The sequence below is a fragment of the Hemiscyllium ocellatum genome, chromosome 3 (genome assembly GCF_020745735.1).
Source record: "Hemiscyllium ocellatum isolate sHemOce1 chromosome 3, sHemOce1.pat.X.cur, whole genome shotgun sequence".
Taxonomy (NCBI): Eukaryota; Metazoa; Chordata; class Chondrichthyes; order Orectolobiformes; family Hemiscylliidae; genus Hemiscyllium; species Hemiscyllium ocellatum.
In genome coordinates this window covers 6,971,391-6,985,181 of record NC_083403.1, presented here as the reverse complement: position 1 = coordinate 6,985,181, position 13,791 = coordinate 6,971,391, and the positions used below count along the sequence as shown (strand labels likewise).

The 13,791-nt window shown below is 43.4% G+C and overlaps 1 protein-coding gene across 3 annotated transcripts in view; it reads right to left on the bottom strand.

Annotated features, from left to right (window-relative positions):
- abcc10 (ATP-binding cassette, sub-family C (CFTR/MRP), member 10) overlaps positions 1-13,380 on the bottom strand; it is a 193,418-nt gene extending 180,038 nt beyond the window's left edge. The window contains exons 1-3 of one of the 3 annotated variants that reach the window (XM_060848104.1): positions 13,043-13,380; positions 12,348-12,540; positions 6,265-7,663 (exon numbers count right to left, since the gene is read on the bottom strand). In XM_060848104.1, coding sequence (XP_060704087.1) covers positions 6,265-7,663; positions 12,348-12,508 — 1,560 coding nt within the window. In that variant the 5' untranslated portion in view covers positions 12,509-12,540; positions 13,043-13,380. The remainder of the gene's footprint in view (positions 1-6,264; positions 7,664-12,347; positions 12,541-13,042) is intronic. The other 2 variants (XM_060848120.1, XM_060848112.1) reach the window with 2 other exon arrangements.
- Positions 13,381-13,791: the final 411 nt, after the last annotated feature.

Below are 13,791 nucleotides of genomic sequence, written 5' to 3'. Positions count from 1 at the left end.
TCAGGTCAAGGGCATTGTTCTCATATTGGCTCAGTGGCAAGGAGAGGCCTTGACTGTCGTGCTCGTCAGCAAAGAGTTTTCTCAGTCCACCATCAGTTCCTGATTTCCCCAGTTCTTCTTTGTAACTCCGCCTTTGCTATTTGATGAGTTCTCCTCTTTGCCTCACAGACTATGCTGTTTTGCCAAGCACACAGAGGTTTTCCTTTTCTGGTCATGAGGTCTTAGATGATGCACTCATTCTCGTCAAACCAATCTTGGCATCGTCTGCTCTTGTATCAATGAGGTCTTCACAGTTTGAGACGACGGCTGTCTTCAGCCCTTTTCACAGGTCCTCCACTCATGAAAATGAACTCTTTGGAGATTTTGGTGAAGACCTTGTTGTAAATTGCGCTAGTCTGCTTGGTTCTTCAGCCACTCAATGTTGAGCTTTTTCCTGAACAGTTTCTTCATCTTTAGCTGCTTCTGGTGGCATCTCATATTCATTAAGGAGATGAGCCACTGCTCTGTTGAGCAGTCATCTCCACTGGTCATCAGCAGAAAGTGAGAACTGCAGATGCTCGAGATCAGAGCTGAAAAATGTGTTGCTGGAAAAGCGCAGCAGGTCAGGCAGCATCAAAGGAACAGGCAAATCGACATTTCGGGCATAAGCCTGAAGAAGGGCTTATGCCCGAAACGTCGATTCTCCTGCTCCTTTGATGTTGCCTGACCTCCTGCGCTTTTCCAGCAACACATTTTTCAGCTCCATTGGTTATCACTTTGGTAAGGAGGACATGGTTTTGGTCTCTGGATCGAACAATGATGTAGTATAGAGGGAGTTAGCTTAGCTTTAGTCATAGGGAAAATGTTAGAAGCAATTTTCATTATTCCAGAGCTCTTGGATAAGTTCAAGGTACCAGGGAGAGCTGATATCGTTTTGTCAAAGGGAGTTCTTTGAAGAAGGAACTGATTGTGTGGATAAAGGATAACCAGTGGATACAAAGGATTTAGATTTCGAGATGTATTTGATAAGTTGCCACATCAAACATTATTTCAGAAAGTCAAAGTTTGTGCTGTTGGGAGTAACATATTGCCATGGATAGCTGGCTCACACAGAACAGAGGGGAGGACTAAATGGGTCTTTTTCAGGCTAGCAGGATGTGACAAGTGGTGTACCACATGGGACAGTGATGGGGCCTGAACTCTTGACAATTTATATCAATGATGTGGATGAAGTGACCAAAGGTCTGGTACCTGAATTTGCTGATGACACAAAGATGCTTAGGAAAGTGAATTGCAAAGAGGACATTAAAAACCCTACAATAGGATATAAAAAAGATAGTGGACAAAGATCTGGCAAATAATGCGGGATAAGTGGCAGGGTGGCTCAGTGGTAGCACTGCTGCCTCATAGCACGAGGGTCCCAGATTCAAATCCAGCCTCGGGCGACTGTGTTGTGTTTGCACATTCTCCCCGCGTCTGCGTGGGTTTCCTCCAGATGCTCCAGTTTCCTCTCACGGTCCAAAGATGTGCAGGCCAGGTGAATTGCTCATAGTGTTAGGTGCATTAGTCAGGGGGAAATGGGTCTCATAGGGTCAGTGTGGACTGGTTGGGCTGAAGGGCCTGTTTCCACACTGTAGGGAATCTAATCTAACCTAATATATAATTGTCCATTTTAACAGAAAGAATTTTTAAAATTATCTAAATAGTGAGAAGCTACAGAGCTGTGAAATGCAAGGAGGTATGGGTGCCCATGTGCATTAGTTGCAGAAGGTGTATTTACGGGTTCAGCAAGTAATCAGGAATCTACGGTGCTGCCCAGAGGGACTGACTATGAGCAAAGACTAAACAAGTTGGGACTATTCTCAATGGAGTTTACAAAAATGAGAGGTGACCTCACTGGAACAGATGGGATTCTGAAGGGGCTTGACAGGGTAAATGCTGAGAGGGTGTTTCCCCTCAGGGGAGAGTCTAGAACTCAGAATAAAGAGGCACCAATTTAAGAGTTAGATGAGGAAGAATCTCTTCACTCAGAGGATGGTGAGTCTTTGGAACTCCTTAGCACAGACAGCTCTGCGACAGAATCTTTGTATATATTTAAAGATGAAATAGAGTCAGGGAATCAAGAGTTAGGAGCAAAGGGCAGGAAGGTGGACATGAGAAATGTTGGATCAGCCATGATCTTATTGATAAGACAGCAGGCTCAATGGCTGAACGGCCAACTGCTGTTCCTTATTCTCATGGCTTTATTAAAATCTGAGTGAACATTACCATTTGTTGTGAGGGAAATTCAATGCAGGAATAAGGTTATGCTTCAGCTATACAAGGCATTGGTGAAACTGTGGAATAGGCACTGGACTTACAGAGAGTTATTAATGTATTGGAAGCAGTTCAGAGAAGATTTACTGGACTAATGCCTGGAATGAGTGATTACCTTATGAGGAAAGGCTAGATAGGTTAGGCCTGTATCCTCTGAAGTTTAGAAGAGTCGCACATTATTGAATTGAAAAATATAGGATCCCGCAGGAACTTGACCAGGTGAATGTTGAAAGGATACTCCTAAGGAAGAATTTAGGACTAGGGATATCCATTTGAAAATGAGGGAGATTATTTAAACAAAGATGAGGGAACATTTTTTCTCTGAAGCTGAGAGTCTTTGGAATTCCATTCCTCAAAAGGCAGTGGATCTTTAAACAGTTTGAAGGTCGAGGTTGATGTTTGAAGATCGAGGTTGATGGATTGTTTTATTTTCAAGACAATGAAAGATTATCAGCGGTACGCAGTAATGCAGAGTTGAGAACGATTCTTTCTGTGTCTCAGAAGATAGTGAATCTGTAAACTTCTTTAGCACAAAGGGCTACTGAGACTTGGTTGTTAAGCATATTTAAGGCTGCAATAGACAGATGTTTAGTCAGTTAAGGGAATCAATGACTTATGGGGAAAAGGCAGGAAAGTGCAGTTGAGTTTTATCAAATCAGACATGATCTCATTGAATAGTGGTGCAAATTTGTTGTGAAGAATGCCTTACTTCTGTTCTCATGGTCTTAGATCATATCAGATAGGAATACCAGGCACACAGAATATTGGGACAAATAGAGGTAGGAAGAGTACATTATCCATTAAGCAAAAAGGGAGAAAGTAATAAAGCTTAAATTAAGGTTACTGTTTGAAACATTAATGTAGATGTGTGGAGAATGGTAAATAACACTGGAGAGTCATTAGTGTAGATTGCCACATGAAAGTGGCCTAGGGACTAGGTACCTGGGGACCTGGCTCAGAGGGGCAGGACTCGGTCTTAAATATTCTGAATAAAAGGTGTTCAGGAAACATTAGAAAGTGTGAATTTGTGATGGCAACAATGATTAAGAACATTTTTGCATGAGAGGGAAAGGATCAGAATGTCTTTGGCTTCAGCTCAGGGAAAAAAATGTGCAATTCCATTACTCAATGTCCACAGACCACCAACTATTTGAAAAAATATCAAGGAACACATTTACAATGAAATTACAGAGGGGTGCAAAACGTACAAAGTAATTACAACAGGAGATATGAATTATCTGAATACAGACAGGAATGGGAATAAGAACAGTAAGAAGCGGGAGTCGGAGTAGGCCGTCTGGCCCTTCGAGTAAGATCTTTCCGGAGCCTCAGCTCCACTTACCCACCCTCTCACCGTAACCCTTCATTCAAAAAATTATCTTAGCTTTAAAAACATTCAAAAAGGAAGCCTCAACTACTTCACTGAGCAGGGAATTCTATTGATTTGCAACCCTCTGAGTGAAGAAGTTCCTCCTCAATTCAGTCCTAAATCTGCTCCCCCTAATTTTGAGACGAAAGTGAGGACTGCAGATGCTAGAGATCAAAATCAAGATCGGAGTGGTGCTGGAAAAGCACAGCAGGTCAGGCAGCATCCAAAGTGCAGGAAAATCAACGTTTCGGGCAAAAGCCTTTCATCAGCAATCAGATTCCTGATGAAGGGCCTTTGCCTGAAACGTCGATTTTCCGGGTCCTCGGATGCTGCCAGACTTGCTGTGTTTTCCAGCACAGCTCTGATCTCCCTCCCTAATTTTGTCGTCTTAGATTCACCTGCAATGGAAATAACTCCCTGCTTCTATCTTAACTATTCTTTCATTATTAGTCATGTAAAGGACAAGAAAAGCAAGAGTTCCTTTGATTCAGGAGAAATGTTTTGATAGGCAAAAGTGTAGGCAAAATTGAGGACTGCAGATGCTGGAGATCAGAGTCTAGATTAGAGTGGTGCTTGAAAAACACAGCAGGTCAGGCAGCATCCGAGCAGCTGGAAAATGAACGTTTCAGAAAAAAGCCCTTCATCAGGAATGATAGCAGTATAATCCAGTGCAATAATAAAGGAGGCATTGCAAGGCACGGTTCTTGAAAATGAAGAGACCAAATAGTTCAGTGGGGGAACACTGTGGGGACATTTAGACAACATAAACCAGGGACTGAAATGTTTAGGTCCCCTACAGAAAAAAATAAGGACTAATCAAAACTATTATTAACAAATGTTTAAGGGGTAAGAATTAATCTCATCCACATAGATTGGAATGAAAGATTGGCGGGCAAAACTATAACTGAAGGTTGGATTGCCTGTAAAGAAGGGATAGTTTTGCAGAGTCAGGAATGAGCAAATCCAGAGCTCCATGGATAACAAAAGAAATAGAGATTGAGGTGAAGAAGAAAAAGGATGTTCAAAATAGGTGTCATGTGAATGACAGAACAAAGAATGAAGACACAGGAGGTTCAAGCAGGAATTTTTAGCAAAGAAAGAATATTAAGAGACAGACAATTAATGCAAACGGGGCTCTAAAAGTCTCCGATCAGCATTTAAATAGTAACCTGGGGATAAAAAGTAGAGTTGTGCCGGGCCAAAACGGATTGGTGCATGGAGTCAGAGAATGTAACCAGACTGATGCATAGAACATAGAAGACTGCAGCCCTGTCCAGGCCCTTTAGCCCTCGATGTTGCACCGACCTGTGGAACCAATCTGAAGCCCATCTAACCGATATTATTCCATTCTCGTCTATACGCCTATCCAGTTACCATTTAAATGCCCTTAAAGTTGGTAACTCTACTCTTGTTGCAGGCAGTGTGTTCCATGCCCCTAGTATTCTCTGAGTAAAGAAACTACCTCTGACATCTGTCCTATATTTATCACCCCTCAATTCCTAGGATGGCAGGGCGGACATTTAAAGGAAATTTGGATCGACTGGGCTTGTGCTCCGGGAATTAGGACGAACGAGGGGGAGATATTGTAGGAACATATAAAATCCTAATAGGACTGGACAGGCTAGATGCGGGAAGAATCTTCCTGACATTGGGGAAGTCCAGAACTACAGATCACAGTTTAAGAATAAGGGGTAAGCCATTCAAGACTGAGATGAGGAAGAACGTCTTCACTCAGAGAGTTGGGAACCTGTGGAATTCTCTCCCACAGAAAGCTGTTGGGGCCAGGTCGTTAGATATATTCAAGAGGGAACTGGGCATGGCCTTTACGAGTAAAGGGATCAAGACATAGGGAGAGAAAGCCGTATGGAATACTGACATTGCATGATCAGCAATGGTCATATTGAATGGTGGTGCTGGCTCAAAGGGCCGTGTGTTTCTTTACCAAAAAAAAGGGAGCTGCACAGGATCCGGTCGAACTGAAGGTGCAGTGGATTGAAGGGGAACTTGCACGTGGTGGTAAAGGAATAATGTGCCAATAAACGGCTGAGGATCCTGGGATCGTATTCATTGGAGTTTAGAAGATTAAGGGGAGACTTAATAGAAACTTACAAGATAAAACATGGCTTGGAAAGGGTGGACACTAGGAAATTTTTTCCGTTAGGCGAAGAGACTAGGACCCATGGACACAGCCTTAAAATTAGAGGGGGTCAATTCAGAACAGAAATGCGGAGACATTTCTTCAGCCAGAGAGGGGTGGGCCTGTGGAATTCATTGCCGCGGAGTGCAGTGGAGGCCGGGACGCTAAATGTCTTCAAGGCAGAGATTGATAGATTCTTGATGTCTTGAGGAATTAAGGGCTACGGGGAGAATGTGGGTAAGTGGAGTTGAAATGCCCATCAGCCATGATTGAATGGCGGAGTGGACTCAATGGGCCGAATGGCCTTACTTCCACCCCTATGTCTTATGGTCTTACAGTCTTAAAAGTCAGATGAAGCGAGATGGGAAAAGACTCATACAAAGCATAAATATTGCTGTAAACTACCAGACAGAATGGCTCACTGTTTTTCAGTAAATTCTACACAAATCTACATAAGACTTACCCTGACCCTGGAGTCTTTCTGTCCCAGATGTTTCTTGCTATTCTCTATAATTTTGCTGGCAATGAGCTTGTTTAATGGCACCAGCAGTAAGCCTATCACAAGGCCTCCTAGGAAGGTTACACCAACCTGTTGGTATAGAAGGTAGAGAGTGATCCCAAACTGAAAGGGTAAGCTCCACAAGTCATGGAAGATAGGAAAGAAATTCACAATCCGGTCTGTGTCAGTGCTCATGAAGTTGACAATCTCCCCCACGGAGAATGTGGACAGAGTGGTCGTGTTGACCCGCAGAGATTTGCGGTAGATTGCAGATATTAGAGCTGAACGGACCATCAGGCTGATGGTCATGACTCGGTAATTGAACTGGTTGAGGAGAACAGCACCAACAAAAGTGCTGAGAAACAATCCCAGTGCGTACCAGACGCCCTTGGTCATTTGTTGTGTGTCCGACTCCATAAAAGTCACCAGCAAGTTTAAAAGAAGTGGTCCCGCAAAGCCTAACATGCTGCCTATGAACTTTAACAGCCCAAGGGAGTAAAAACGGCAGCCAAAGGCTTTATTCAAAACAGAGAGCAGATGCACTTCCTTGGTGACATTCGGAGATGTGGCATCTTTCTGAGCTGCCTCAGACCTCTGCTGGTCACGCCAAGAACTTCTGCGGATGTGCTGATGGCCATCAATACTCTGATTACCATCAGATTTTGACTTGCGTTGTTTCTTTTCTTGTTTGGATGCCTCCTCCAACACACACTTCTGCCAGCATTTCTGAAAATGCTCTTCTATGTCATGGGTCCGAAGTTTCAGTGGTAGCTGGTAAACATCATTGGGTTGGTTAATCTGCAATTTGTAGCCACGCTTCATGATAGGGTTCATCCAGAAGTAGAAAAGGTGAGAGATCCAGCTGGCTCCATCTTCAGCCATAATCTCTCCTTCAGATCCTGCAGACTGATCTTGCAACAATGGCTCCTGTTCTGGGTTCATTTCATCTCTTCCAGGCTGGGATGCGACCAGCACAACCAGATAAACAAGGAGCAAAGTTAATTCTGCACAGATCAAAATGAATCTCAACCAGCTGGAAAGGTAATCGGAGCATGTGACCTGTCCGATCTGACAATCAGCAATCAGGTTGATAATTAATGCAGGGGCAGGCAGGACCGCAAAGAAAGGCAATATTGCTGGACCCAGCGAGCGGCCATACTGAGACTTACTGAGGGCAACCACTGCCAGGCCATGGATAAGCCAGGCTATCACAGCAACAGAGTCCACCAGGACCTCGAGCCACAGAGTTTTTAAGTTCGGAAAAAAGATGACTGTCACCACATCAAAGAGGAAAAGAGCCACCTGAACGAAGGAGATGATAATCCTACATTCCCAGCTCCAGGTGAAACTCTGCCAGCGGGACCTGCAAGAAAAAAAAATCAAATTCAGAAGATTTTAAATTACTATGTTTTTGTTATTAAAGTAAGTGATATCAGCACCTATGATGGTTTTGGGCATCAGCATGAGCAATAAACACCCAAACTCAAGTCCAGCATTCAGCTACCACAAAACATGCTCTTTACAACACATAAGCTGCAAGTGAGCTACAACATCAGAACAGCAACCTGACTTCATCAGGGGCATTTTACTTTGTTTACAACCATCAACCTAGAGCCTTTCTCAGTGGACAGGAGAACTGAGCACCAAATTCCAGCATCTTCTTGTTTTATTGGCTGCACTGTTTCGCTTTCCATTCTGTCAAGAATCTAATTATCACCATGTAGGTGGTACACATTATCATTCTCAAGATTTTTCAAACATTTTGAATGTATAGAATAAACTTGTTGTTAAGTTGATTTAAATTAACTCTTCATCTAAAAATTACAAAGTAGGAACAGGCTGATAGGCCAAGCAGTCACATCCGCAGTTACAGACAAGGTAGTTCACGACATTTGTTTCAAATTTATTCATGTCTCTTCAACTAATTATCCAACGAGATAACCCAGGGAGTAAATTCCACAACTCGGTAAGGTTTTTGTTTCCTCCTGTGCTTCCTTCTCTTATATTTAATGTATATAATTTGGCCCTTAATGGAAAAAAAATAGTAAACATCTACAGTTAAGGTTGTACGTTTGCTCGCTGAGCTGGAAGGTTTGTTTTCAGATGTTCCATCACCATGCTCGGTAACATAAATCAGTGAGCCTCCGGTAAAGCACTGTGGTTGTCCCGCTTTCCAGTTGTGTGTCTTGGTAATGGAGTCAAAGAGTTATAGAGATGTACAGTGCGAAACAGACCCTTCGGTCTAACCCGTCCATACCGACCAGATATCCCAAATCAATCTAGTCCCACCTGCCAGTACCCAGCCCATATCCCTCCAAACCCTTCCTATTCATGTACCCATCCAAATGCCTCTTGAATGTTGCAATTGTATCAGCCTCCACCACATCCTCTGGCAGCTCATTCCATACACGTACCACCCTCTGTGTGAAAAAGTTGCTCCTTAGGTCTCTTTTATAGCTTTCCCCTCTCACCCTAAACCTATCCCCTCTAGTTCTGGACACCCCCAACCCCCAGGGAAAACACTTTTATTTAACCCATCCATGCCCCTCATGATTTTATAAACCTCTATAAGGTCATCCCTCAGCCTCCGACACTCCAAGGAAAACAGCCACAGCCTATTCAACCTCTCCCTATAGTTCAAATACTCCAACCCTGGCAACATCCTTGTAAATCTTTTCTGAACCCTTTCAAGTTTCACAACATCCTTCTGATAGGAAGGAGACTAGAATTGCACGCAGTATTCCAAAAGTAGCCGAACCAACATTCAGTACAGCAGCAACATGACCTTCCAACTCCTATACTCAATGCTCTGACCAATAAAGGAAAGTATACCAAACGCCTTCTTCACTATCCTATCTACCTGCGACTCTACTTTCAAGGAGCTATGAACCTGCACTCCAAGGTCTCTTTGTTCAGCAACACTCCCTAGGACCTTATTATTAAGTGTATATGTCCTGCTAAGATTTGCTTTTCCAAAACGCATCACCTTGCATTTATCCAAATTAAACTCCATCTGCCACTTCTCAGCCCATTGACCCATCTGGTCCAGATCCCATTGTAATCTGGGGTAACTTTCTTCACTGTCCACTACACCTCTAATTTTGGTGTCATCCGCAAACTTACTAACTACACCGCATATGCTCACATCCAAATCATTTATATAAATGATGAAAAGTAGTGGACCCAGCATTGATTCTTGTGGCACTCCACTGGTCACAGGCCTCCAGTCTGAAAAAACAACCCTCCAACACCACCACCCTGTCTTCTACCTTCGAGCCAGTTCTGCATCCAAATGGCCAGTTCTCCCTGTATTCCATGAGATCCAACCTTGCTAACCAGTCTCCACAGTTCTTTTTCTCAGAGGTTGGTAAATGGGGTCCAAATCGATGTGTTTATTGATGGAGATCCAGTTTGAATGTCAGGCCTCTAGGAATTCCTGCGTGTGTCTCTGTTTAGCCTGTCCTAGGATGGCTGTGTTGTCCCAATTGAAGTGGTGTCCTTCATCTGTATGTAAGGATAGCAGTGATAGTGGGTCATACCTTTTGGTAGCTAGTTGGCATTCATATATCCTGGTCACTCATTTTCTACCAGTATTTCCAGTGTCGTGTTTGTTACAATCCTTGCAGGAAATTTTGTAAAAGATTTGCGTTTTGCTCGATATTGTTCCAGGGTCCTTTCAGTTCAGCAGTAGCTGTTTCAGTGTGTTGGTAGGTTTGTTGGTTACCGTGATGCCAAGGGGTCACAGGAGTCTGGTAATCAGCTCCGAGATGTCTTTGATGTATGGTAGTGTGGCTAGGGTTTCTGGGTGTGTTGCGTCTGTTTGTTTGAAATTGTTGTTTAAGAATCGGTGGACTGCGTTTATTGGGTACCCTTTGTTCTCGAATACACTGTATAAGTATTTTTCTTCAGCCACTCATAGTTCCTGGCTGCTGCAGTGTGCTGTGGCCTGTTTAAATAATGTCCTGATACAGCTCTGTTGTGGGTGTTGGGATGATTGCTTCTGTACTTAAGTATCTGGTTTGTGTGTGTTCCTTTTCTGTAGACGCTAGTCTACAGTTCTCCACTGAATGTTCGCTCCACTGTGACATCTAGGAAGGGGAGTGTGTTGTTGTTCTCTTGCTCTGGTGAAATTTATACCAGTAAGGAGATTGTTAATGATATTGTAGGTTTCCTCTAATTTGTCCCATTTTGTGATGGCAAGGTGTCATCCACATAGCAGACCCAAAGCTTGGGTTAGATCGTGGGGAGGGCTGTTTGTTTGAGTCTCTGCATTACTGCTTCTGCTAGGAAGCCTAATAATGGTGATCCCATGGATGTCCCGTTGACTTGTTTGTAGGTCTTATCATTGAAGGGGAAGTGAGTAGTGAGGCCCAGGTCTACTAGCTTGAGGAAGCTGTTCTTGCTGATGGAGTTGGTGCTGTCTGGGCTTTGTGTCCTTGGTTTGTCTCGTAGTGAGGGTAGTGTTTCTTTGGCCATGCTGGTGTTAATTGATGTGAATCGAGCCATTATGTCGAAGGAGACCAGGACTTCACCATCTTCTATCTTGGTGTCTTTGATGATGTTCAATAATTTTTTGGCAGAGTGGGTGCAGTGGCGTGAGTCTTCTCCTGGGTATTTCAGTTTACAGTGAAGTTCCTTTGCTAGCTGCATGTCAGTGTGCCAGGGAGTGGGACTATGGGTCTGGGGACATTATTAAAAGGGGCCACAACACACTGCAGCACCCAGGAACCACGAGTAGCAGAAGAAAAATACCTCTCTCGTGTATTCAAGAAGAATGGGTACCTGATAAACAGTCCGCCAATTCTTAAACAACAATCTCAAACAAACGGACACAACACACCCAGGAACTCTAACCACACTACCATATGTCAAAGACATTGCGGAGGTAACTACCAGGCTACTCTGACCCTTGAGCATCATGGTAGCCCACAAACCTACCAACACTCTGAAACAGCTACTGATGAACAAAGGACCCTGTAAAAACAAACAGCAAAACTAAAGTCATTTACAAAATACCCTGCAAGGACTGTAACAAACACGACATTGGACAGACTGGCAGGAAACTAGCCACCAGGATACACAGACACCAACTAGCCACCAAAAGACAAAGCCAGCTGTCACTAGTATCCTTACATACACACAGAAAAAAGGCTACAGACCACTTCAACTGGAACAACACATTCATCCTAGGACAAGTGAAACAGAGACACACACGGGAATTCCTAAAGACCTGGCATTCCAACCAGATCTCCGTGAATAAACAAATTGATCTGGTCCCCATTTATCAACCTCTGAGGAAAAGAACCAGAAATGGTATCACCCACTTCAACAGACCAAGACAGGTAAATAGAAAGCTGGACAGAACACAGCGCTTCACTGGTGGCTCACTGATGATGTTACCTAGCATGGCGACAAAACATCTGAGAACAAACCTACCAGTTTAGCAAGCAAAATTACAACCCAAACCTCAACCTGAGCAAACATCTTCTCAAAAATCACAACCACCTATAGTTCTTGTTCCTGATTAATAAGCAATAACGGCCTTCATGGAAAATGCACTAATGTGCTCAGCAAGAGCACAAAGGATAGAATGGGAAATAGCTATGATGCCCCTTCCGCATGTGAATACCCTTCTGGCACAGTGCCAGGTTTCACACAAATAATGGCCACTTAACGTGCCACAGAGAGGGAACACGATGCCCAAGAAACTAACAGCAATAGAGGAAAAAACACCGTTAAGGAACAAGAATACAAGATTTTCATGGGATCAGTGCCAAAATTATACTAATCTTGCCCAACTATTTGATACTTTGTCACTATACAACTTCATTCTCTCAGAACACAACCCCTTTGAACGAACCCTTATAATCTCTGAACGAAAATAAAGTCATCAAATCAAAACATTAAACTCCACACTTGGAATTGATCAACTCAATATACTAGCACAGAATCATGTTTTGGCAATGCATTGGTCGTCACAGGCTCCAACCATGCGCAAGGTCCCTCTTTTGAGACAGAGCAATAACATTGTTGAGAAGTTTACATACCGAGGGGTATTAAGATAGCAGGCGCTGGCAAGAGCCAGAGCTGTGTGCGGCAGTACATTAAGGACGAGTTGAGTGAAGCAATACCCAACACTACCATTGTCCCACACCGGAAATGGGTTAGAACGATCAGTGTCACACAATTCAGCTAGGAAGTCAGCCATACTGGGAGAGAGGTCACAGCATCAGGTAACAACTGGGAAAGGAGAGACAGTACATTAGATAAATAAGGCAAAAAGCACAGATCAGAACAGCTTCACAATAACAACCGTTTGATGAAGGTATTATCTTTTCTCAAAATGAGCACAATTTTTAAGTCAACAAATTTATTTAAACTTTACTATTTCATTGATGGATCAGTGAGCAAATCATCACCCAAATAATGGTTCATCCAAGCTGTCAAATCCAATATTCAATTGCATACGGTCCAGTTCATTGAACCAAGTTTGAAGTTGTTAACAATTACCAACACCAAGGATTAGTGTTCACAAAAGTCAGGCTGGAAACTGACTTTTTCTTGCGCCTGTTGGGAACACACCAGGGCCAGACTGGAACAATACTCAGAGAAAACCCATCTTGCAACAGAGAATGGACAAATCAGGCACTTTCCAAATTCAGCATCACTTTTTGGTGCACAGATTATGACTTAAGTATAAACTTGTCTATGTGCCTCAATCCATTTAGATTGGAATCATTACCAGACAGTGAATTTTGATGTTTCCACCGGAGGAAAGTTTGGATTTTTGCGGTTAGATATGTTAGGGAGTTGATTTGAAACTTTCATGAAAACAGAGCAATACCAACAAATCAGTGGAATAGTGTTTGTGACTGGGGAAATGGTCAGTTATAACCCATGTAGAGCTTCAGCCTTCAGTTTATTCCCCGCCGCCAGTTTAGAGTTGGCTTCTCGATTCCTCCTTTTGATGGTTTCTGACTGAAATAAAAACACAAGGAGAAATACTCAGCACTGGTCACCAACACGGGGTTAACGCCTCAGGCCCAGACAGTCACCATGCTGTCCAGGTTGATTGGGAATGCCCCACATTAGCAGTGTTTTGTTTTTGTGTTGGTTTTATTGAGTTTGTTTCCGGCAAACTGTCAACCGGGACCTTAACTCCACCCTCCCCCTGACAACGAGGTGCTCCGGCTCCAAGATGGCAGCCTCGGTGTGACAGGCCGAGTCAGGTCTGAGAGCGCCCCCTGTCCTCTGGAGGTTGCAAACTCCATGTGCCAATTCCCTTGTTGGCTTAGATTAGATTCCTTACAGTGTGGAAACAGGCCCTTCTGATCGCTTTTCTGTGTGTATGTAAGGATGCTAGTGACAGCAGGGTATTTTGTAAATGACTTTAGTTTTGTTGTTTTTACAGGGTCCTTTGGGTTCGTCAGTAGCTGTTTCAGAATGTTATGTTGGTAGGTTTGTGGGCTACCATGATGCCAAAGCACAACC